General features: G+C 46.0%; 1 protein-coding gene across 1 annotated transcript in view; it reads right to left on the bottom strand.

The window, feature by feature from the left end:
* Nucleotides 1-24,758, bottom strand: part of PIGX (phosphatidylinositol glycan anchor biosynthesis class X) — a 108,703-nt gene that overhangs the window by 68,868 nt on the left and 15,077 nt on the right. Inside the window, exons 4-5 of the mRNA XM_063919249.1 lie at nt 22,529-22,670; nt 20,659-20,869 (exon numbers count right to left, since the gene is read on the bottom strand). Of these exons, the coding sequence (XP_063775319.1) occupies nt 20,659-20,869; nt 22,529-22,670 (353 nt within the window). The remainder of the gene's footprint in view (nt 1-20,658; nt 20,870-22,528; nt 22,671-24,758) is intronic.

Below are 24,758 nucleotides of genomic sequence, written 5' to 3'. Positions count from 1 at the left end.
CAACTCCACAGTCTGAAGTGGCTCAAAACAATGTGATTTTAGGAAATCCAACACTACGTTGATATCCCAAGGTGCCACTGGAGGCACAAAAAAGGGGCTGAATATGCAGCACTCCCTTAAGAACGTCTGAACTTCAGGCAGCATCTTTCCTAGCCTTTAACAGCGTAGGAATCACTTCATCTGGAACGCCCTTTTCCGTTGGGATCCGACGTTCAACCGCCAAGCCTTCAAACGCAGCCGCGGTAAGTCTTGGAACAGACAGGGCCCCTGCAGTAACAGGTCCTGTCTGAGAGACAGAGGCCATGGGTCCTCCAAGATAATTTCTTGTAGTTCTGGGTACCAAGTTCTTCTTGGCCCATCCGGAACTACGAATATAGTTCTTACTCCTTTCTTACTTACTATCCTCCGTACCTTGGGTATGAGAGGAAGAGGAGGGAACACATAAAACCGACTGGTACACCCACGGTGACACTAGTGCGTCCACAGCTATCGCCTGAGGGTCTCTTGACCTGGCGCAATACTTTTTTAGCTTTTTGTTGAGGCGGGACGCCATCATGTCCACCTGTGGCCGTTCCCAACGGTCTACAATCTGCGTGAAGACTTCTGAATGAAGTCCCCACTCTCCCGGGTGGAGGTTGTGCCTGCTGAGGAAGTCTGCTTCCTAGTTTTCCACACCCAGAATGAACACTGCTGACAGTGTTAGCACGTGATTCTCCGCCCATCGGAGAATCCTTGTGGCTTCTGCCAACGCCATCCTGCTTCTTGTGCCGCCTTGTCGGTTTACATGGGCGACAGCCGTGATGTTGTCTGACTGAATCAGTACCAGCTGGTTTTGAAGCAGGGGTTCTGCTTGACTTAGGGCATTGTAAATGGCCCCAAGGTCCAGCATATTTGTGTGTAGGGAAGTCTCCTGACTCGACCATTGTCCTTGGAATTTTCTTCCCTGAGTGACTGCTCCCCAACCTCGGAGGCTTGCATCCGTGGTCACCAGGACCCAGTCCTGAATGCCGAATCTGCGGCCCTCGAGAAGATGAGCACTCTGCAGCCACCACAGCAGAGACACCCTGGCCCTCGGGGACAGGGTGATCAGCCGATGCATCTGAAGATGCGATCCTCACTTGACTAACAGGTCCCACTGAAAGTTCCTTGCATGGAACCTGCCGAAGGGAATTGCTTCGTAAGCAGCTACCATCTTTCCCAGGACTTGCGTGCAATGATGCACCGACACCTGTTTTGGTTTCAGGAGGTCTCTGACCAGAGATGACGACAACTCCTTGGCCTTCTCCTCCGGGAGAAACACCTTCATCTGTTCTGTGTCCAGAAACATGCCCAATATCAGCAGACGCGTTGTAGGAATCAGCTGCGACTTTGGGATATTCAGAATCCAGCCGTGCTGTTGTAACACTTCCTGAGATAGTGCTACACCGATCAACAACTGCTCCTTGGACCTCGCCTTTATAAGGAGATCGTCCGAGTACGGGATAATTATAACTCCCGTCTTTCGAAGGAGTATCATCATTTCGGCCATTACCTTGGTACACACCCTCGGTGCCGTGGACAGACCAAACGGCAACGTCTGAAATTGGTAATGGCAGTTCTGTACCACAACCTTGAGGTACTCCTGGTAAGGTGGGTAAATGGGGACATGTAGGTAAGCATCCTTGATGTCCAGTGACACCATAAAATCCCCCTCTTCCAGGCTTGCAATAACCGCCCTGAGCGATTCCATTTTGAACTTGAACTTCCTTATATAAGTGTTCAAGGATTTCAAATTTAGAATGGGTCTCACCGAACAGTCTGGTTTCGGTATCACAAACATTGTGGAATAGTAACCTCGTCACTGTGGAAGGAGAGGAACTTTGATTATCACCTGCTGGAGGTACAGCTTGTGAATTGCCGCCAGTACTACCTCCCTTTCCTTGGGAGTCACAGGCAAGGCTGATTTGAGGTAACGGCGAGGGGGAGACGTCTCAAACTCCATCTTGTATCCCTGAGATACCTGTAGAACACAGAGATCCACCCGTGAGCGAACCCACTGGTCGCTGAAGTTCCGGAGACGGGCCCCCACCGCACCTGGCTCCACCTGTGGAGCCCCAGCGTCATGCGGTGGACTTAGTGGAAGCAGGGGAGGATATTTGTTCCTGGGAACTGGCTGTCTGGTGCAGCTTTTTCCCTCTACCCCTGCCTCTGGGCAGAAAGGACGCGCCACTTACCCGCTTGCCTTTCTGAGGCCGAAAGGACTGTACTTGATAATACGGTGCTTTCTTAGGCTGTGAGGGAACCTGAGGTAAAAAAGTTGACTTGCCAGCTGTTGCTGTGGACACGAGGTCCGAGAGACCGTCCCCAAACAGTTCCTCACCCTTATAAGGCAAAACTTCCATGTGCCTTTTAGAATCAGCATCACCTGTCCACTGCCGAGTCCATAATACTCTCCTGGCAGAAATGGACATTGCCTTAATTCTAGATGCCAGCCGGCAAATGTCCCTCTGTGCATCTCTCATATATAAGACTACGTCTTTAATATGCTCTATAGTTAGCAAAATAGTATCTCTGTCAAGGGAATCAATGTTATCTGACAGGGAATCAGACCATGCTGCTGCAGCACTACACATCCATGCTGAAGCAATAGCAGGTCTCAGTATAGTACCTGAGTTTGTATACACAGACTTCAGGATAGCCTCCTGCTTTCTATCTGCAGGCTCCTTTAAGGCGGCCGTATCCTGAGACGGCAGTGCCACCTTTTTTGATAAGCGTGTGAGCGCCTTGTCCACCCTAGGGGACGTCTCCCAGCGTAACCTATCCGTTGGCGGGAAAGGGTACGCCGTCAGTAACCTCTTAGAAATTACTAGTTTCTTATCAGGGGAACACCACGCTTCTTCACACAGTTCATTCAACTCATCAGATGGGGGAAAAGTCACTGGCTGCTTTTTCTCCCCAAATATAATACCCTTTTTTGTGGTAACCGGGTTTATGTCAGCAATGTGTAAAACATCTTTCATAGCCGTAATCATACATCAGATGGCCCTTGTGGACTGTACATTTATCTCATCCTCGTCGACACTGGAGTCAGACTCCATGTCGACATCTGTGTCTGCCATCTGAGTCAGCGGGCGTTTTTGAGCCCCTGATGGCCTCTGAGACGCCTGGGCAGGTGCGGGCTGAGATGCCGACTGTCCCATGGCTGTCACGTCGTCAAACCTTTTATGTAAGGAGTTGACACTGTCGGTTAAAACCTTCCACATATCCATCCACTCCGGTGTCGGCCCCGCAGGGGGCGACATCACACTTATCGGCTCCTGCTCCGCCTCCATGTAAGCGTCCTCATCAAACATGTCGACACAGCCGTACCGACACACCGCACACACACAGGGAATGCTCTGAATGAGGACAGGACCCCACAAAGTTCTTTGGGGAGAAAGAGAGAGAGTATGCCAGCACACACCACAGCGCTATATAATCAGGGATTTACACTAACAAAAGCGATTTTCCCTATAGCTGCTTTTATATATAGTTTGCGCCTAAATTTAGTGCCCTCTCTTTTTTACCCTTGATGCCTGGAAACTGCAGGGGAGAGTCTGGGGAGCTGTCTTCCAACGGAGCTGTGAAGAGAAAATGGCGCCGGTGTGCTGAGGAAGATAGCCCCGCCCCCTTCTCGGCGGACTTCTCCCGCATTTTTATCTGTATAATGGCGGGGGATTATGCACATATACAGCTTAAAAGCTGTATTATGTGTCAATTAGCCATGTAAGGTACTCTAATTGCTGCCCAGGGCGCCCCCCCAGCGCCCTGCACCCATCAGTGACCGGAGTGTGTGGTGTGCATAGGGAGCAATGGCGCACAGCTGCAGTGCTGTGCGCTACCTTAATGAAGACCGAAGTCTTCAGCCGCCGATTTTCAGGATTCTCTTCTGTCTTCTGGCTCTGCAAGGGGGACGGCGGCGCAGCTCCGGGACCGGACGATCGAGGTCGGGCCCTGTGTTCGATCCCTCTGGAGCTAATGGTGTCCAGTAGCCTTAGAAGCCCAAGCTAGCTGCAAGCAGGTAGGTTCGCTTCTCTCCCCTCAGTCCCTCGTAGCAGTGAGTCTGTTGCCAGCAGATCTCACTGAAAATAAAAAACCTAACAAATACTTTCTTTTTCTAGAAGCTCAGGAGAGCCCCTAGTGTGCAACCAGCTCGGGCCGGGCACAGATTCTAACTGAAGTCTGGAGGAGGGGCATAGAGGGAGGAGCCAGTGCACACCAGATAGTACCTAATCTTTCTTTTAGAGTGCCCAGTCTCCTGCGGAGCCCGTCTATTCCCCATGGTCCTTAAGGAGTACCCAGCATCCACTAGGACGTCAGAGAAATCTTCTTTGTATTATTTCAATCATTATGACAGGGAAGGCACTGCCTCCCCTGACTGCATGTCCCTGGGTATTGGTCCACTGTGCTTTATTAAGTCCAGAGTCAACGTAGCCATCTACTAGGACATTTTAGGGCACTTCATGCTTCCTTTAGCAGACAAGCTTTTATGGAGATGATGACTTCATTTTCCAGCAGGACTTGGCACCTGCCCACACTGCCAAAAGTACCAAAACCTGGTTCACTGACCGTGGGATTACTGTGCTGGATTGACCAGCAAACTTGCCTGACCTGAACGCCATAGAGAATCTATGGGGCATTGCCAAGAGAAAGATGAGACACATGAGACCGAACAACGCAGAAGAGCTGAAGGTCGCTATTGAGGCATCCTGGTCTTCCATAACACCTCAGAAGTGCCACAGGCTGATAGAATCCATGCCACACCGCATTGAGGCAGTAATTCATGCAAAAGGGGCCCAAACCAAGTGCTGAGTACATATGCATGATTATACTTTTCAGAGGGCCGACATTTCTGTATTTAAAATCCTTTTTTTTATTGATTTTATGTAATATTCAAATTTTCTGAGACTTGGTGTTTTCTTAAGATGTAAGCCGCAATCATCAAAATTATAACAAATAAAGGCTTGAAATATCTCACTTTGCATGTAATGAGTTTCACCTGTACACACTGTGCGATTTTGGCTATGGTCAATTTTGACTATACAATGTACTAGATTGTACACTTTATAGTCAAAACTGACCTGCCTGCACAGTCTCTATTTTTACTTGTGATGCCGACCCTGCGGGAGTGGGCATCGACAACGCAAGCTATATGCACTATGTTTACTATCAATATGGACTAGACAGTCCATATCAGTAGTTAAGTTGCACCGTGTGTATGCCCCTTTACCCTCTAGATCCCCCTTTTTTTTTTTGTTTATGTAACCAAATGTGTCTTGTTGCTATTATCTGGAATTATATGCTCCCATACTATGCCAGGCTTGGGACTGCTGGATGGAAAAAACACTAGCGAGACTGACTATCTAGTTATGAGTACACTGCATTAAGTTTGGGAATTGTGTTACATAGTAAGTGCTATGTGCAGAACTGTGTGTGCTTGTATACCGACGCGAATATCATTCCAGTGCAAAGCAGGGAGACTGCAATGGTGCCGACACACACTGCCGGTCCATGCTGTATTATCCCCACCGGTACGTGCAGTACTATGTTCTCCGTCACCTGTGTAAGATAAACACGTTTGCTGCTGTTAGTCTCAGTTACATAGTTTATCTTCGCAGAGAGGTATGCAGTCAGTTTGGCAATGTCGACACCATAATGTCAACAGTTACATCGACATGGTTAAAATGTTGACATCATAAATGTCTATATCTGGAAAATATTGACATGGACAGAATAGACATATGAAATGTTGACATTAGCATTACGGTAAAGCTGGGTACACATTAGACGATGGTCGTCCCGATTTCCCTTGAACTCCCGGACAAACAATATAGTGCACACACACTGTGCAATCTAACAAATTACCAAACGATATATTGTGTCGTTCAGTAGTTTGGTCGTTAACAATATATCAGGTATATATGTAGTTAGTGCGTACACACTACACGATTTGCCGAAAGTCGCTGACGATATCTTCATATTTACCTGCATGTATGGCCGATCTGAAGATGCAACAAATGACTCACCAGAGCACGCAATAGTGCGTACACACTGGACAATATGGACGATTTGTCATTTTAATTCGGCTTAATACGACAAAACCGTCCAATTTGTCGTCCAATGTGTTCGCAGCTTTAGCTTACCTTAAAAACACATAGGACGGTATTCAATTATTTTGCGCGCTGTCTAAAGTAATGCGAGATCGCAATTCAATATTTTTTTTTGCACTAATCGTACCCATAAAGGTCGGATTTAGCCATGTAAAGCAGCTAAACCCAATCAAAGGGTTGGGTGCGATAGCGAAAACTGCAGTTTGGGTCACTTTTTGTGCATTTCAGCTCGCCACCTCCAGGAAAGCTGAAATGCAAACGCCAGCAGCCATCGCACCCAAAAGAAGCTACAATTGAATAGCTCCACTGGGCACCATCTGGTGGCTGCCGGTGAACAACACATTTGTATTCCGCCCATAGGGGGAATTCAATTAAGAACAGAAATTTAAAAAAAAAACATGGTGCAGGGAATTTCCCACAGCCGCAGGATTTTCCTATTCAATAAGAGAGAAAATGAGACGTGGTAATTTCTACAGAATCACTGCACTTTTTTTCATGCATCTCCAGAGCAAGTCTGATTTTTTCAAAAATCATTATTTTTAGGAAAAATCATTGGGACTTGCTCTGGCACCCTTGCAGCAACCCCCTAAGGACGAATTAAGCAATTGGAAGTTTCCAATTAGCTTAGTCAGTAATTACTCACCTTTCAAAGCGCTATCTTCTCCAGCATCGGAATCTGGACTCCTGCAGTAGCAGTGAGTGCAATGAGTGTGTGTAAGTATGCGTGTGACCCTCCTTCCCCCCGGTGGCAGCAGCTGGGAGAACTACATCTCCTAGCATCAACCTCCCCTCCCAGCAGCCCCTTACCCAGTGAAAAGAATGAAGAGAGACCACCGGACAAGTGAGTATCTGTTTATCTTTCACGCTTCATGGGTTTTCAGAGCTGAAAACACAGCGGGTATTCGAAGCACACATACCCGTGGTATTCCAAAATTGGGCGCAAGGTCTGCAAGTTTTTTTTTTTGCGAGCTAAACCTTGCCCCCAAGTGGAATTCGATCCATAGTTGACCTTCTGACCATGAGGACATGTTCACTGTCGACATCTTGACCATGTCAACATGATGAATGTTGACCAAATATACCGAAGTCAGCAAAGACTAGGGGGGATATTCAATTAGTGACGAGTTTTCCGACAGTAGGAAAACCAGTACTAATTTGACCGTTGGGTATTGAATAGCAGGCATTTGACAGGTTTTTGCCATGCCTTTTTGATTGTCGAATCAACATGTGCGAAAACGGACCAAAAAAACCTGTAGAAGACGCCTGCGAATTCGACAAAACACGTGGATCGGCGGCAAACTCGCCAATCCACGTGGTTTTTGCCCGGGAATGAATAGTCATAAAAGCAGAACGGGCTTTGAATAGGTCGAATATGAATTCGACCTACAAAAGGGCAGAAAGTGCTGTTTTTTCGACTTGTCGAAAAAAAATGGCACTAATTGAATACCCCCATAGGTGTGAAGTCTTGGAGAGTGAAAAAGTGAAGACAGATGAAGTACCAGCCAATCAGCTCCTAACTGCCATGTTACAGGCTGTGTTTGAAAAAAAGACAGGAACCGATTGGTTGGTAGTTTCTCTCTCTCTACTTTATCACTCTCTAAGGCTTAGTACATCTGCCCCATGGCTACATGTCAGGATTAATATAAAAATAAAAACTACAGTTTTTTCACTATTAAACTAAAACAGACTAAGGGGGTCTATTCATGAAGCAGTGAACAGAGTGGAGAAGGGAGCCTGTGGAGAAGTTGCCCATGTCAACCAATCAGCTGCTCCGTACAGTTGAATAGTATGCAAATTATAACTTACTTCAATGCTGATTGGTTGCCATGGGCAACTTCTCCACCCTTTTCACTGCTTCATGAACAGACCCCTAAATTGTTCTCTCAGCTTAATATTAATTGAAAGCACATATACGTTTGTAGCTCAGCGTACTTTACGGTAATTTATCATTTTCAATTATGGGCTTTGAGAGACGCCCTGCTGTGTTATTCAATAAAGTTACTGACAAAAACGCTGGTTTGCATGTTAAAAATGTGTTCCACATAAATCACAGGTTACAGCACCTAGAGGCAGATGTATTAACCCGGAGAAGGGATAAAGAAGTGATAAGTGCAAGGTGATAACCCACCAGCCAATCAGCTCCAATATGTAAATTGAGAGTTCGGAGCTCATTGGCTGGGTGGTTATCACCTTCCACTTATCACTGGTTTATCACTTCTCCATGCTTAATACATCTGCCCACTAATTTCTTATTTTTCCTCTCAGACTTAAGTGTTTGCTCTGTCAGTTATGCTGAATATCAGTGAAGAGAAGACACAGAGCATCAGTACGCACCGATGTGTATGGTACATCCAGCCACCGGCATTTAATGTCATCTGCGGGGTCACAAGGAGCGTCAGCTGAAGAGTAATCTGAGCAGCCTTTGGGAGGAAATTCTGTGTAAAAATTAAAATAAATAGATTATACTCACACACTGTGAAAAAGGAGACCATAGGAGTCCAGTTTGGGTTTTGTGGATAGACCATGGCATTTTTTGCTTGCACACGCTCCATAGTTGAGTGTTAACTTCAAGATTCAGGGGCACATGTACTAAGCCTTAGAAAGTGATAAAGTGGAGAGAGATAAACAGCTTCAAATACAGACCGTAACATGGCAGGAGCCGATTGTCTGGTACTTTATCTCTCTCCAGGGCTTAGTACAACTCCCTGTCAGGCTTGTTAGCATCTCAGCTTAGAGTGCATGTAACTGGGTAGCAACTGGGTGTTTGCAAGTAGGAGAGGTGTTTGAGGGCGTGTGGTGGGCATGGAGACAGGAATACCAGCTACTCATAGATAAACGCACAGAGGTCCATCTGTGGTGGGCATGGAGACAGGAATACCAGCTACTCATAGATAAATGTACAGAGGTCCATCTGTGGTGGGCATGGAGACAGGAATACCAGCTACTTATAGATGAACGTACAGAGGTCCATCTGTGGTCGGCATGGAGACAGGAATACCAGCTACTCATAGATGAACGTACAGAGGTCCATCTGTGGTGGGCATGGAGACAGGAATACCAGCTACTCATAGATAAACGTACAGAGGTCCATCTGTGGTGGGCATGGAGACAGGAATACCAGCTACTCATAGATGAATGTACAGAGGTCCATCTGTGGTCGGCATGGAGACAGGAATACCAGCTACTTATAGATGAACGTACAGAGGTCCATCTGTGGTCGGCATGGAGACAGGAATACCAGCTACTTATAGATGAACGTACAGAGGTCCATCTGTGGTCGGCATGGAGACAGGAATACCAGCTACTCATAGATGAACGTACAGAGGTCCATCTGTGGTCGGCATGGAGACAGGAATACCAGCTACTCATAGATGAACGTACAGAGGTCCATCTGTGGTCGGCATGGAGACAGGAATACCAGCTACTCATAGATGAACGTACAGAGGTCCATCTGTGGTCGGCATGGAGACAGGAATACCAGCTACTCATAGATGAACGTACAGAGGTCCATCTGTGGTCGGCATGGAGACAGGAATACCAGCTACTTATAGATGAACGTACAGAGGTCCATCTGTGGTCGGCATGGAGACAGGAATACCAGCTACTCATAGATGAACGTACAGAGGTCCATCTGTGGTCGGCATGGAGACAGGAATACCAGCTACTCATAGATGAACGTACAGAGGTCCATCTGTGGTGGGCATGGAGACAGGAATACCAGCTACTCATAGATGAACGTACAGAGGTCCATCTGTGGTGGGCATGGAGACAGGAATACCAGCTACTCATAGATAAACGTACAGAGGTCCATCTGTGGTGGGCATGGAGACCGGAATACCAGCTACTCATAGATAAACGTACAGAGGTCCATCTGTGGTGGGCATGGAGACCGGAATACCAGCTACTCATAGATAAACGTACAGAGGTCCATCTGTGGTGGGCATGGAGACCGGAATACCAGCTACTCATAGATAAACGTACAGAGGTCCATCTGTGGTGGGCATGGAGACCGGAATACCAGCTACTCATAGATAAACGTACAGAGGTCCATCTGTGGTGGGCATGGAGACAGGAATACCAGCTACTCATAGATAAACATACAGAGGTCCATCTGTGGTGGGCATGGAGACAGGAATACCAGCTACTCATAGATAAACGTACAGAGGTCCATCTGTGGTGGGCATGGAGACCGGAATACCAGCTACTCATAGATAAACGTACAGAGGTCCATCTGTGGTGGGCATGGAGACCGGAATACCAGCTACTCATAGATAAACGTACAGAGGTCCATCTGTGGTGGGCATGGAGACCGGAATTCCAGCTACTCATAGATAAACGTACAGAGGTCCATCTGAGGTGGGCATGGAGACAGGAATACCAGCTACTCATAGATGAACGTACAGAGGTCCATCTGAGGTGGGCATGGAGACAGGAATACCAGCTACTCATAGATGAACGTACAGAGGTCCATCTGTGGTGGGCATGGAGACAGGAATACCAGCTACTCATAGATAAACGTACAGAGGTCCATCTGTGGTGGGCATGGAGACAGGAATACCAGCTACTCATAGATAAACGTACAGAGGTCCATCTGTGGTGGGCATGGAGACAGGAATACCAGCTACTCATAGATAAACGTACAGAGGTCCATCTGTGGTGGGCATGGAGACAGGAATACCAGCTACTCATAGATAAACGTACAGAGGTCCATCTGTGGTCGGCATGGAGACAGGAATACCAGCTACTCATAGATAAACGTACAGAGGTCCATCTGTGGTGGGCATGGAGACAGGAATACCAGCTACTCATAGATGAACGTACAGAGGTCCATCTGTGGTCGGCATGGAGACAGGAATACCAGCTACTCATAGATAAACGTACAGAGGTCCATCTGTGGTGGGCATGGAGACAGGAATACCAGCTACTCATAGATAAACGTACAGAGGTCCATCTGTGGTGGGCATGGAGACAGGAATACCAGCTACTTATAGTTGAACGTAAAGAGGTCCATCTGATTTCAGACAGATATCTTGGCTGGTGCAAATTCGCTGACAGTGATGGTGACTGCTTTCACAACTCAGATGGATAGGGGCGCTGCAGTCGCATAGATACAACCAACTCTGAATATGGGTGGAGATCCTCATATATTTCCGAGTGTGCACTGCATCTGCATGCAACTCTGAATCAGGTCCTAGAAAGGATCTTAATATTTTACACTATTCCTCCTGGTTCTAACTGATGTCAGCCACAGGTAAGGAACAGTGTGACAATACCTACATAGTCATATTCATCTATCATGGAGAAAAGCTCTATTTACCATCATTATGAATGGATACTCTCCTGTCTATTGACATATCATTACATATGATGACACACTGGGGCCCTGATAAAGTGCAGTGTATACAGCCACGTGAAAACTTTATAGGGTTTATGCAAAGCGTATTTCCATCTAACAAGTGAAATTTCATGCAGCAATGTAATTATCAGCGTAACCCCACATACACCAAAATGGGCAGAAATACCTATTTTGTCTCTGGAGAGTCATATGTTAATAAGCCTGATTCCAGGGTGGACGCAGAGCCGATGATTCCCCAGCTGACAAATTTACTACGTGAGCATTCGTGGAAAAAGTCCAGCAAACCCCTACGGCACCTGTGCTATCCTGACAGTCAGGAATCAGACACGACTGTTGCATAAGGAATCACTTGCAATACAGCTGGTGGCAGACAACCATGAGCGTTCCCGGTGTCCAGAAGTGTACATGTTATAGGGGTGCTGTAGACTTGTCAGTGAACATGGCTGCATTGCCAAACACAGATCCACAGCGGCCATGTTTAGACAAATTCTAGATGAAACCACTGAACAGCCAATAAGGTGTCACAAGTGATGGTTCAATGGTGGCATGTTGAGATCCACCGGAAAAGTGACACTGTCCACGGAAAGAAAAAATGGGATCTCAGCGCTTGTACTCTCCGCCACAACGCTGGTGCACAGGGGAAGGGCTGACATTAGTCTACCTCTGAATCAGGCACAATGTCTTTTTTTCTCATTGTCATATGTTTAACTCATGCTCCTGATGGGTGATCCTGCATAGGTGTCCCGCCCCAATGTGAAATTAAAAGCACCTAAAAAATAGGATTTTGGTACTTACCAGGTAAATCCTTTTCTTTGAATCCATAGGGGGCACTGGAGTACTCTTGGGATATGGACGGTTTCCGTAGGAACAGGGCACTGAATATTTAAATTTAGAATACTCCACCCCTCCATATCCCCGAGTACCTCAGTGGTTTTTTTCTGAGCCGAACAGGAACTATAGAGAGGTTGACAATGGAGTATTACATATAACATAACGGATAACAACGAAGTTGACACATAACGTTACGGACAACTAAACAGTTGACACCATAACCGATAGAACTTGATAATTTGAACCAGTCGGTGAAAAGGTGTTACCATAAGATCCCCTGAGCTTACTACAAACCAGGTAAAACTGCTCTGGGTGGGCGTCCAGTGCCCCCTATGGATTCAAAGAAAAGGATTTACCTGGTAAGTACCAAAATCCTATTTTCCTTTTCATCCACTAGGGGTCACTAGAGTACTCTTGGGACGTACCAAAGCTTCCCCCGTGGGCGGGAGAGCTGTTTGACACCTGTAACACTAGGCGGCCAAAGCTAGATGCTGATGCCGCAAAACGTATCAAACTTGTAAAAGCGCACAAACGTGTGCACTGAAGACCATGTAGCCACACGGCAAAGCTGCGTCGTAGAAGCTCTACGACCAACTGCCCATGAAGTTCCCACAGAATGTGTGGGATGAGCTGTTACTGATGTAGGCGGCTGTAACCTAGCATTAAGGTAAGCCTGACGTATAGTCCGTTTTATCCATCTGGATAAGGTCTGCTTAGAAGCTGGCCAACCCATTGTGGCAGCATCATAGAAAACAAACAACGTATCCGTCTTACGAACTGTAGACGTTCGGGATACATAAACGCGTAATGCGCGTACCACATCCAGAGTTCCAGAATGTGCTGTTAACACAGGAACTACTATTGGTTGATTGATGTGAAAAGATGACGCTACCTTTGGTAAGAAAACGGGATTCGTCCGAAGTTCCGCTCTGTCATCTTGAAACACCAAATACGGTGGCTTGCATGACAAGGCACCCAAATCTGAAACACGCCTTGCCGAAGCTAAGGCTAGAAGAAAAATTGTTTTCCAAGTGAGAAACTTTATATCCACTTGTTGTAAGGATTCAAAATATGAAGACTCTAAAAAATCTAAAACCAGATTCAAGTCCCATGGCGCTGTAGGTGGAAAGAATGGAGGCTGTACTCTGAGGACACCTTGCAGAAAAGTATGTACCGACGGCAATAGAGCCAATCATTTTTGAAAGTAAATTGACAAAGCAGATACCTGCACCTTTAGTGTAGATAAACGCAGTCCTCCATCTAACCCCGTCTGTAGAAATAACAAAAGACGGGATAACTTGAAAGATGATGTCGGAAACCTCCGAACTTCACACCAACCTATATAGGCATGCCAAATTCTGTAATAATGAGCTGCCGTAACCGGCTTCCTAGCTCGTAACATGGTTGGTATAACCGATACTGGAATGCCCTCTCTTCTTAAGAGTGCGGTCTCAACAGCCACCCCGTCAAACGCAGCCGCGCTAAATCGGGGTAAAAGAACGGACCCTGTTGTAACAGGTCTGGACGTAGTAGGAGCGGGCAAGGATCTTATGCGAGTAGTCCGCGGAGATCCGAGAACCAAGCTCTCCGAGACTAATGAGGCACCACTAGTGTGACGGACTCTCTTTTGATCCGTTTTAGCAACCGAGAGAGCAGCGGAAACGGTGGAAACAGATACACGATCCACCTGAGGGTAACCCCACCTGTGGACCAACATGTGAAACACCTCTGGATTCAATGCCCATTCTCCTGGATGAAAATCCCGACGACTGAGATAATCCGCCTCCCAGTTGTCCACTCCCGGAATGAACCCTGCCGACAATATCACCTGGTGGTATTCTGGCCAATTGAGGATTCGAGCTACTTCCCGCATTGCCATGCGGCTTCTCGTTCCTCCTTGGTTGTTGATGAATGCGACTGCCGTCGCGTTGTCTGACTGCACTTGGACAGTCTGAGAGCGAAGCATGTGTACTGCTTGTCGTAGTGCATTGTAAATTGCGCGGAGTTCCAGGACATTTATAGACAGCAATCTGTCGTGATCCTCTGCAGATGCGAGGCCGACCACTGTGCGCGCACATGCTGTTGAAAAGGACGCGAGTGAAATCTTCCGAACTGAAGCGCTTCGAAAGCCACCACCATTGTTCCTATTAGGCGAATACACAAATGTACCGAGAGTGTGCGTGGCTTGAGCACTAATTGTACCAGATGGCGAATAATCTGTACTTTCTGTTGTAGTAGGTAAATTCTTTGATTTACCGTATCGAGAATCATACCTAGGAATTGAAGTCGTTGAGACGGAAATAGATGCGATTTCTTGAAGTTGACACTCCAACCGTGGTGTACGTTAGCAGCGCAAGTTGGAGGAGCATCTTCTAAGTACGAAACGATTGTCACTGCCAGGGATCTGAGATGAGCTCTCATCACAGACATCACCTTGGTGAATACCCGAGGCGCTGACGAGATGCCAAACGGTAGAGCCTGAAACTGTTAATGGTTGTGGCGTATTGCAAACCGCAAGAACCTCTGATGAGGCTGCCAAAACGGAATGTGTAAGTACGCATTCTTGAGATCTTGCGCAATCATGAACTCCCTTGGCTCTAAATTTGCAATCACTGAGCGCAGAGATTCCATCTTGAATCTATAGTAAGTTACGTACCGATTGAGACCCTTTAAAGTTCAATATTGGTCTGACTGAGCCATCCGGCTTCGGTACCACAAACAGACTGGAATAATAACCCTGACCCTGTTGGTGTACAGGGACCGGAATCAAAACTGCTGAATCCAGTAGGGACTGAATGGCAATTTGCAGAACCGCCCTCTTGTCGTCCGACAGAGGCAATCCTGTCTTGAAAACCGCAGTGGCGGAAGACTATCGAACTCTATTTTGTAACCTTTTAACACTAAATTGCGGATCCACCCATCCGCGGATGTCTGGAACCACGCCAACTGGAACGTCTGAAGGCGTGCTCCCACAATCGGAGAACCGAGATGGGCTGGTAGCCCGTCATGCCACTGGCTTGTCGGTAACCTTAGCGTCCAGACGACTTGTGTTGGTTTGTTGGAAACCACGTCCACGTCTACCAGGCGTGGCTGTTGCTCTGCCACGTCCTCGAAAGGACTGAGGTCTAAAGGATTTGAACGAAGGTCCAGAGTACCTCCTTCTTGGTACCGGTGGAGGCAATGGTAAGAAAACCGACTTTCCTCCCGTAGCCTCAGAAATCCATGTGTCCAATTCAGGACCAAACAACTTCTTGCCATCGTAAGGTGACGCCTCTATACCTCGTTTGACCTCTGCCTCCGCTTGCCAAGAACACAGCCAGAGTGCTCGTCGTGCCGTAACTAGCGACGATGAAATACGAGAAGTGAGCTGACAGACGTCAGTAGAAGCTGTACAGAGATACTCCGCAGCCTCACACATTTGATCAGCAAGAAGTATAAGGTGTTCGTCATGTAGGGCAGTGTTATCCATACTATGAGCGCCTTAGTGACCCAGATACCAACCAAGCCAGGTCTCAGCAGCCCTCCTGCTGCTACATACATGGACTTTAGCATAGTTTCTATTTTGCGATCTGAAGGGTCTTTAAGCGTAGTAGCCGCTGGCACTGGTATGGTTAATTTCTTTGTAAGCTTGGTGGATTCTCCCATGTACATGTCACAGAGTCTGGAAACGGGTAACTAGACTTAAATCTGCGAGGTATAGAAAACCGTTTATCTGGAGTCTGTCATGTTTCTACTAACATCTTGTTAAGAGACTCCGACACAGGAAAACTTATTGGAGTTCTTTGTCGTTTAGTAAATACGACCTGATCATTTGTGAGAGGCTCCTCAGTTTCTGTAAACTTCAGAGACTGACGCACCGCTCTGATGAGATTATCAATACCTGAGCTGTTAAAATCCTCACTATCTGACTCCACTTCGCCCTCCTCACCCTCATCTTGTGCCGTGAGGTCTGGCATGGAATCGTCAGAATGCAACATAGCAGAAACTGGTAAATCATAAGACATATGAAATTTATCCCGTCTACCCAAAATGGATTTGGATCTTTCGCAAGGCTGAGACACCTCCGGTAGTTCTGGCGGTCTCACCCTAGACTCAGATCTTGCCGTTTCCCGCTCCTGTCGAGCGGCGGTCAATTCTGATTGCAACCCAGCCAGTACATTGGCTAGCATTTCCCAAGGAGGGTCCGGGGAGGAAATTGGCTTTAAAACCGGAGCAGAATTTTTATTCGGAACCGAATCCACAAAACATACCGTACATGTGGTAGATCCATCCAGTAACACACTGCCACAGACTTTGCAATTATGCTTTTTAGTTTTTGCTGGTGCCTTACTCATTATGGCGACAGACAATACAATACACCAAAACAGACACTTGCACGACTCAGTAAAATAGTACTAAGGTGTCTCTATATATATATCTGGCCAAGTGTACACGTGGCCAGTACTATGAAATGCGATCCCAAATTCCCACTAACACCCCTGCGCCTCCGGTGGAGTAGAGATGTAGTACTGGAACGTTCTGGAATCACAGCAGGAAGACACAGGAAGCATGGTTAACAATGGCTGCCATGCTCACACATATAATCACAGTGCAGGTTAAAGTGCCATTTATATGAAATCCTGTGTAAATCACCCTGCAGCCTAGCATACTGCTGTTGCTGCAGGTTTACCCTCTCATGCCGCTGTATTGCCCCCTCTGTGTAAATAACCCTGTTGTTTCATAATCACCGTGCTGTAATGCCCCCCCTCCCCCCTGCATGCTCCGTTTCGGAAGCAGAGCGGGCGGGCAGCGCAGCGTGTGGGGCCGCCAGCGGGAGCCGGGTAGCGGGACGAGCAGTGACTGAGAGCGGGGAGCGCGTCTTGAAGCGCTGTGAGCGGCCGTGCAGCGGTGGGGGCCGGAGCAGCGGCGTCGGCCGGAGCCGGCGGCGGGCGTCTGCAGAGGGATCCCGGCGTCAGTAACAATATCCCCACACAGCGGGGCGGCAGCGGGAGCTGACCGCCCCGTTCAACATACCGTGACTCCTATACAATTATGGTTATATCCTGCGCTCACCTTCCTTGGGTATTGGTTATGGCAGCAAGATTGCAGATGAGGCTGAACCCCTAACCTCACAATACAATGACAAAAAGGAGTTTTGAACTGCGCCTGGAAAGTATATGAGTTTGCAATGTTTGGTAATATACTTGTTTTATTAACTAATCAAGATAAGCTACAAAATGTACATGCAAAACAAATTTGCTGACTCTTAATGATATGAAAAATAAGTACGAGAGAAAAAAGAGGAAGAAAAAAATGCTAGAAGAAAATTACTGATCGATGCAGGGAAGATACACAACGATGTTGAAAAAACTTATAAAATAAAATTAAAATAAAAACAAGCAAAGACAAAAACAAAAAAAGGGGGGGGGCTCTTTGTAGATACTTTGTATATGCGTGCATACACAAAATATCATGGGGTCAAATGTAATGTCCAAGTGTTATGCTTGAAAGGAACGTGGCGTCCCACTTCCTTATTAACGCACTTGATGTTGGATAAATTGTCTATTACTGTATTCCTTCACACAGTCCTGATTGGATGTATGTTCCAAGGTGAATTAACGTTCCTCTGTATTAAAATTAAGTCTATTGCAAGCAGTGATAGTGGGCAAATGTCCTTTGTAGGATTCTTTAGTCCAGCGGCGTTAGGGTGAATACCCCCGGTGGGTGAACGGGGGGAATCTCAGAGGGATTGGTAATAATTGGCTCCGGACTGGCCGCTGTCTGACCTCCGTCGGGAAATGGTGGAAAAACGCCTGTTTATACAGGCGCCGTCCACCAGCCCGATCGGAGGGACGCGATCCTGTCTCTGAGGGGGAAAGTAACACCGGCTTAGAGACCCGAAACGGGACTGTCCGCCGTATACTCCCCCCTTTTTACAGAGCTTTTACCTGAGTCTCCTTTGATCGTATCCAGACGCCCGTCTCCACTCGGCTTCACCTTGCGTCCTCCGTCTCCTGGTGCTGAATCTCCTTCCTGGTTGTCAGGACTTGCGGTCACGTGACTCCGAGCTCCGTTCTGGTCTCTGTGCGCCTCCGGCGTCACCTGCACGCCAGAGGTGCTGGGCTGTGTGAAGTGGATAATACAGCTAACAAGTTGAAGAGTACTGTGTTGTTCACTGGATCTGTATTGCTCCTACGCGTATTGACCCATGTGGGTCTTCGTCAGGGTGTCCTTGGTAGCCATGTTTGGTGAGGGCTATTTAACCCCCTAAACTCGTTACCTCATCAGAGGGGGGGGGGGGTGTCCAAAGTGTCTATCAAACCTCATCATAGGGGTGGGGGTGTGTGTGGCCAAAGTTGTCTCTTCAAACTGACAGGATTTAATGATGTGATTATATAGGGAACGGACCAAAATAATGACAATAGGTATCAAATAAACGGAATACATTAAAATGTAACAAACCAAAAACAAAAATGAATATACCACGATTACAGATTAGTTAAAGAACATGAAATGTAGTTCTAAATTGATGTTAAAAAGAATAACGATAAATAAATAAATAAATCAATTAATTAAAAATAAATGAAAATGATAGTGAGATGCGGTGGAGATGAGTATAGGTATGTATTATTTATGACATAAAATAAACGATATTGTGTGAATAAATAGAAACCATTAAGGTAGGAAATATTGTAATAGTCTGGAAAATAAGATTACTGTTGCAGAAGATCGTGTTTGGTACATGTGATATGGATGGGCTATCTATAAGCATTTAGATAGTATATGGGTAAATGGGCATAACACAATGCTGTGGTGCATAAAATTGGACATAGGTATGGATGACAATATGGGGTTAGGTGTGAACAGAAATTGAATTGAGATGAATATGGGATGAATAATAAATACATTTAGACATATATACAAATGGGATTATGATTGTCTGAAGCTAGTGATTTAAAGTGTAAATAACAGCATTTCATTTCTGATTTAGGTGCCAGATAATTATCTCATAATAATTGCCCTCACTTCATTGTCTGCATTTAGGCCGTGCGGTTTTAGAGTCTTTAATGTATATATCCATTTTAACTCCTCTTTATTAATTAATTTCGTGAAGTCCCCTCCTCTCCAATTGGGTGATACTTGTTTGATGCCTAGGATTTTCATACCTGCAGGGTTACTTTCATGTTTCTCTTTGAAATGATTTGATAGGTTGTGTGTCTCCAAACCTTTCCTCACGTTCCGCATGTGTTCAGAAATTCTAGTTTTTAAAGGTCTAATAGTCCTTCCCACATACTGTAGGTGACAAGGACATTCTATGAGGTATATTACCCCTTTACTTTGACAGGAAATATATACCGTGACTCCTGCTGCTTCTGGTGAGGCTCTGACGGGGCTTCTCTGCAAGCGCCGGCCAGCCTGTGCAGGAGATCTGTGTGGCTGTGAGGGTGCTCATTCAGTGAGGACCGACACGCCACAGCTGCTATTAGCAGCTTGCACTATCCCTGACCCTGCCTTTTGGAAGGGGGAAAGGGATGTGTATGAAAAAAGAAAAGCTTAAAACAAAAATTATTCAAAAGAATCGTGGACCCAGCCACAATGACCTGTTGCTACTTCGAGCACAGAAAAAACACTGAGGTACTCGGGGATATGGAGGGGTGGAGTGTTCTAAATTTAAATATTCAGTGCCCTGTTCCTACGGAAACCGTCCATATCCCAAGAGTACTCCAGTGACCCCTAGTGGATGAAAAAGAAACAAAATTGGCCATCGTGCATTGTAGAAATCACCTCAAAGTGCAGGGCTGTAATATGTCTGCACTTTATAAATAAAACAATACCATCCCCTATGTTCAGAAGCCACCAAGTGGAGTAGCGAAAGCATGGTTTCCTAGGTAGACTAAGGGCTAGGTTTATACAGCAGCAGCTTTTACAAGCTACCGCTCCTCGCTGAGCTTTGCACTTAATATCAGAGAGTTCATTTCACCAAACTAGTGCAAATTCGGTTTCATCCGGATTTATCGTAATGGCTATTCAAAACATGTGAGCGCTGACAACCAATAAGATGCCATGTTTTAAATTCGAACATAACAGAGTAAATTCAAACCGCTCATCTCTACTTAATATTAATGCCACTTTAATCTTCAAACCTGCAGAAAAATATTAGCTTGTTAGGGGTGCAAGTTTCCTGATACAGAATTCCAGGGTATACAAACGTTTTCCATAGTAACCTTCATAACTGATAGAGGAGATCACTCGTTGGTGTTAAGGGAGATTTTATGCTTTGTACAGTACTATAAACAAATGTACTGGTGCCTCACTCATTCATAATGGCTCACAGAATAGTATAGGCAAAATACTTTCAGTTACCTTCACTGCAGTAAATGAGCAACTGAGGGTTCTGGAGAACAAGTGATATGTCATGGGCTTGTGCTGATGGGCGGTGGTATCGGGCATGTACCGGAACTGTAGAGATGAAGCAGTGGTCACATGACTGGTCTGGCTTTGCATACACCAGGGCAGTATTTCCTGTGGAGAGGTATTCAGGAGCCTCTACATCCACTGATGACAGCAACACAACCTGTATAAAGGAAAAAAAGTGCAGATATACTAAGTCTCAGAGAGCGATAAAAGTGGAGAGAGCTAGACCACCAACCAATCAGCTCCTGTCATTTTTCAAACACAGCCTGTCCCATAGCAGTTAGGAGCTGATTGGCTGGTACTTTATCTCTGTCCGCTTTATCACTCTCTAAGGCTCAGTACATCACCCCCATAGACTTCAATATATGGAAAAGCTGGGACGTTTTATTGTGTAGTTACAAATTAGCCATGTAACATGTCCTCACTTGTTCTATGGAGCAATAGGTTACATGATTCAGTCTGGTACTTCTTGCTGGTAGTCTCTACCAAGTGTTTGTGACCCAGAAATAGATAAATGCATTCTGGCAGTATCTGCTCTTTTATAAAGAAATATATAGGTAACCACATAGGCAATCTTTCTGTATTTAACACACAGTCACCTAAGTAAACCCTGATCTGCTATTTTATGTAAGCCTTCTAGGACCACACTTCAGTGTTCACTTTAGTGTTCACGCTAGGCTGTTTGAGCAGGGCGCCGCGCCCTGCCCGATTTTTTAAGAGCAAAATCCGCCCTGCTAAAATAGCGCCCGCTTTGTGCCCTCCCAGCGTGTAAAGATGCCATGCGCATGCGCACGGCATCCATTCACGCTGTGGGAGAGAGCTTGGGGGAAGCCCAGCACCTCCGTAGGTGCTGGACACGCCCCCAACAGTGACTGCGCCGGCCGCCCACGCCCCCTGTAACAACATCTGTGTGCCGCACTGCCCACTTCAGTGATGTTAAATGACCACGCCCCCTATTTTGTGTGGTTACGCCCCCTTTTTTGGTCGCACGCACATACGCCCCCCCGCAGTCCGGCGCCCTGGATCCGGCGATTCCTAGAGTGAACACTAGTACTAGTATAGAACACTAATCAGTCAGTCATATACCCGAAGAATGGTCCTTTTTCCCTGTTGTATCAATAGGTTCTATAACATAAGTTGCAAACCCTTTGCTACCAGCGCCTTCACTCTGCTTTGACATAAATCCACTTCTTTTCTATTATTTTAGCCCCTTGAGGTTCCTATAGAGAGACAGATCAATGTAGTCCACAACAGAGCTCCAATGATGAAAGAATACGTGATTTAAACCCACTGCTTTGGCACATGCGAGTTAGGAGTAATTGTAAATCCAGCTAGGTGTAATCATGGGGTGGTCTTCAGTATGCAGACTGTTGGGATCCCGGCGCCGGAATCCCGACAGCCGGCATACCGACAGCCGGCATACCGACATATTTTCTCCCTTGAGGGAGAATAAAATAGCGTGGCGAGCGCAGCGAGCCCGCAAGGGGCTCATTTGCGCTCTCCACGCTGTCGGTACGCCGGCGGTCGGGCTCCCGGCGCCGGTATGCTGGTCGCCGGGAGCCCGGCCGCCGGCATACCATACTACCTTGGTAAAACTACGTTGTGCTGCAGAGGAGGTGAATGTAAAATGGGCAGAAAGATTTAGAGATGGATGTGCATCATAACTGAACTGTAAATCTCAGCGTATAAATACGTCTGCCCAGTATTTGCGGGTTACATATAAAAGCAGCCAGTCATTTCCATCTATGATTTTTTTTTTATTTGCATTTGTTGAACTTGCATCACAACTATATGAGGCCCATGAAGCCTACATTCATACCTCTGTTAGATTGTGCTGCTGCAGTGAGGAAAGCTGATATGGATCCAGAAATAGACCAGATGGGATAGTCTCCCGGATCAGTACTCTGCAGCTCTTCACCTGCTCTGCAAAGCCCTGAACGTTCACCCTGGTTACTAAATCCCTAACACCAATAACAGAAAGACGTATTAGAAAGCACATATGTTTTGTGTGTATAGATCACAGAGATACAAATGTGAGATCATACAAGTGTACAAATAGACAGCATGTGTATTCATATGTATATACCACTCTTTACGTGTTGCAGATTCCACGGTATAATATGGTCTGCATGAAGGTCATCTGTATCTCATTGCTGCAATCTTCTTTCCGCACAGAACCACACGAGACACACTGGTGTGCCTCTCATTACTCCCTCCTCTCCCTCACTGCTTGGGCTAACCTTCTGCTACACCACAAAGGTGGACATTTTTCTTTGCACAGTAGGTACAATGCTGTACTTGAGCAGTGGAACAGCCATTTTATCCTTCTGAAACTATGTCAAGTGTATTCACAATGGGCAATTCATTCAATGTTCGGTCACACATTACGGATAATTACAGGACAGCAACAATGCTCACTTTACAGAGTACTCCTATTGCAAAATACCTCATCCTTGTTTTCACCATTGTGCACATACAGTACAGACTCCTGTCGTCAGTGAATGTGTATTACAGTTTTGTTATACTGCGCTATGAAAAATAAATAAATAACTTAAAAAAAAAATGCCAGTAAAGTATCTACCCACATCCAACATGGCAATTTAAAATTGACATCATGCTAATCGTACACATCACTACAAGATCAGAGATGAGTACTTCATAAAAAATATTATATTTACACACATATTAAATATATAACATATTCCATAGAGTAACTTCCCATTGGGTCAAGGGAGTCCGTTTTTAGAAGTTTATTTGGATACCAAATATTTTCCTATTTCCCAACCCTAGAATCAAAGCATATAATTCATGAGGTTAATCAGATATGAGAGGTGTGGCTATTAAATAATGAGACTGATGCTATCATTTACGTTTAAATACATTAAGTACATTTTAACGTCACTCCCCTTCCACATTTTCATTTGTATTTGATGAGCAAGGCCTTCCAGGATTGTTCATCATCTTCGACATCCTCACGACAGTTACTAAATCTTTTGTGCCTTTCAAACACATGTGCACGTGACATAATTTATGGCCCATAAGCCTCAGTTAGCATACAGAATGGGTCGGTGGGCGTTTTGTTCAATATAACAAAAAAAAATAATAAGATTTTACTTACCGATAAATCTATTTCTCATAGTCCGTAGTGGATGCTGGGGACTCCGTCAGGACCATGGGGAATAGCGGCTCCGCAGGAGACAGGGCACAAAAGCAAGCTTTTAGGATCACATGGTGTGTACTGGCTCCTCCCCCTATGACCCTCCTCCAAGCCTCAGTTAGGATACTGTGCCCGGACGAGCGTACACAATAAGGAAGGATATTGAATCCCGGGTAAGACTCATACCAGCCACACCAATCACACCGTACAACTTGTGATTTGAACCCAGTTAACAGTATGATAACAATGAAGTAGCCTCTAAAAAAGATGGCTCACAACAATAATAACCCGATTTTTTTGTAACAATAACTATGTACAAGTAATGCAGACAATCCGCACTTGGGATGGGCGCCCAGCATCCACTACGGACTATGAGAAATAGATTTATCGGTAAGTAAAATCTTATTTTCTCTAACGTCCTAGTGGATGCTGGGGACTCCGTCAGGACCATGGGGATTATACCAAAGCTCCCAAACGGGCGGGAGAGTGCGGATGACTCTGCAGCACCGAATGAGAGAACTCCAGGTCCTCCTCAGTCAGGGTATCAAATTTGTAGAATTTAGCAAACGTGTTTGCCCCTGACCAAGTAGCTGCTCTGCAAAGTTGTAAAGCCGAGACCCCTCGGGCAGCCGCCCAAGATGAGCCCACCTTCCTTGTGGAATGGGCATTTACAGATTTTGGCTGTGGCAGGCCTGCCACAGAATGTGCAAGCTGAATTGTACTACAAATCCAACGAGCAATAGTCTGCTTAGAAGCAGGAGCACCCAGCTTTTTGGGTGCCTACAATATAAACAGCAAGTCAGACTTTCTGACTCCAGCCGTCCTGGAATTATATATATATATATATATATATATATATATATATATATATATATATATATATATATATTTT

The sequence above is a fragment of the Pseudophryne corroboree genome, chromosome 4 (assembly GCF_028390025.1).
Source record: "Pseudophryne corroboree isolate aPseCor3 chromosome 4, aPseCor3.hap2, whole genome shotgun sequence".
NCBI lineage: Eukaryota > Metazoa > Chordata > Amphibia > Anura > Myobatrachidae > Pseudophryne > Pseudophryne corroboree.
This window is presented reverse-complemented; position numbering and strand designations above follow the sequence as displayed.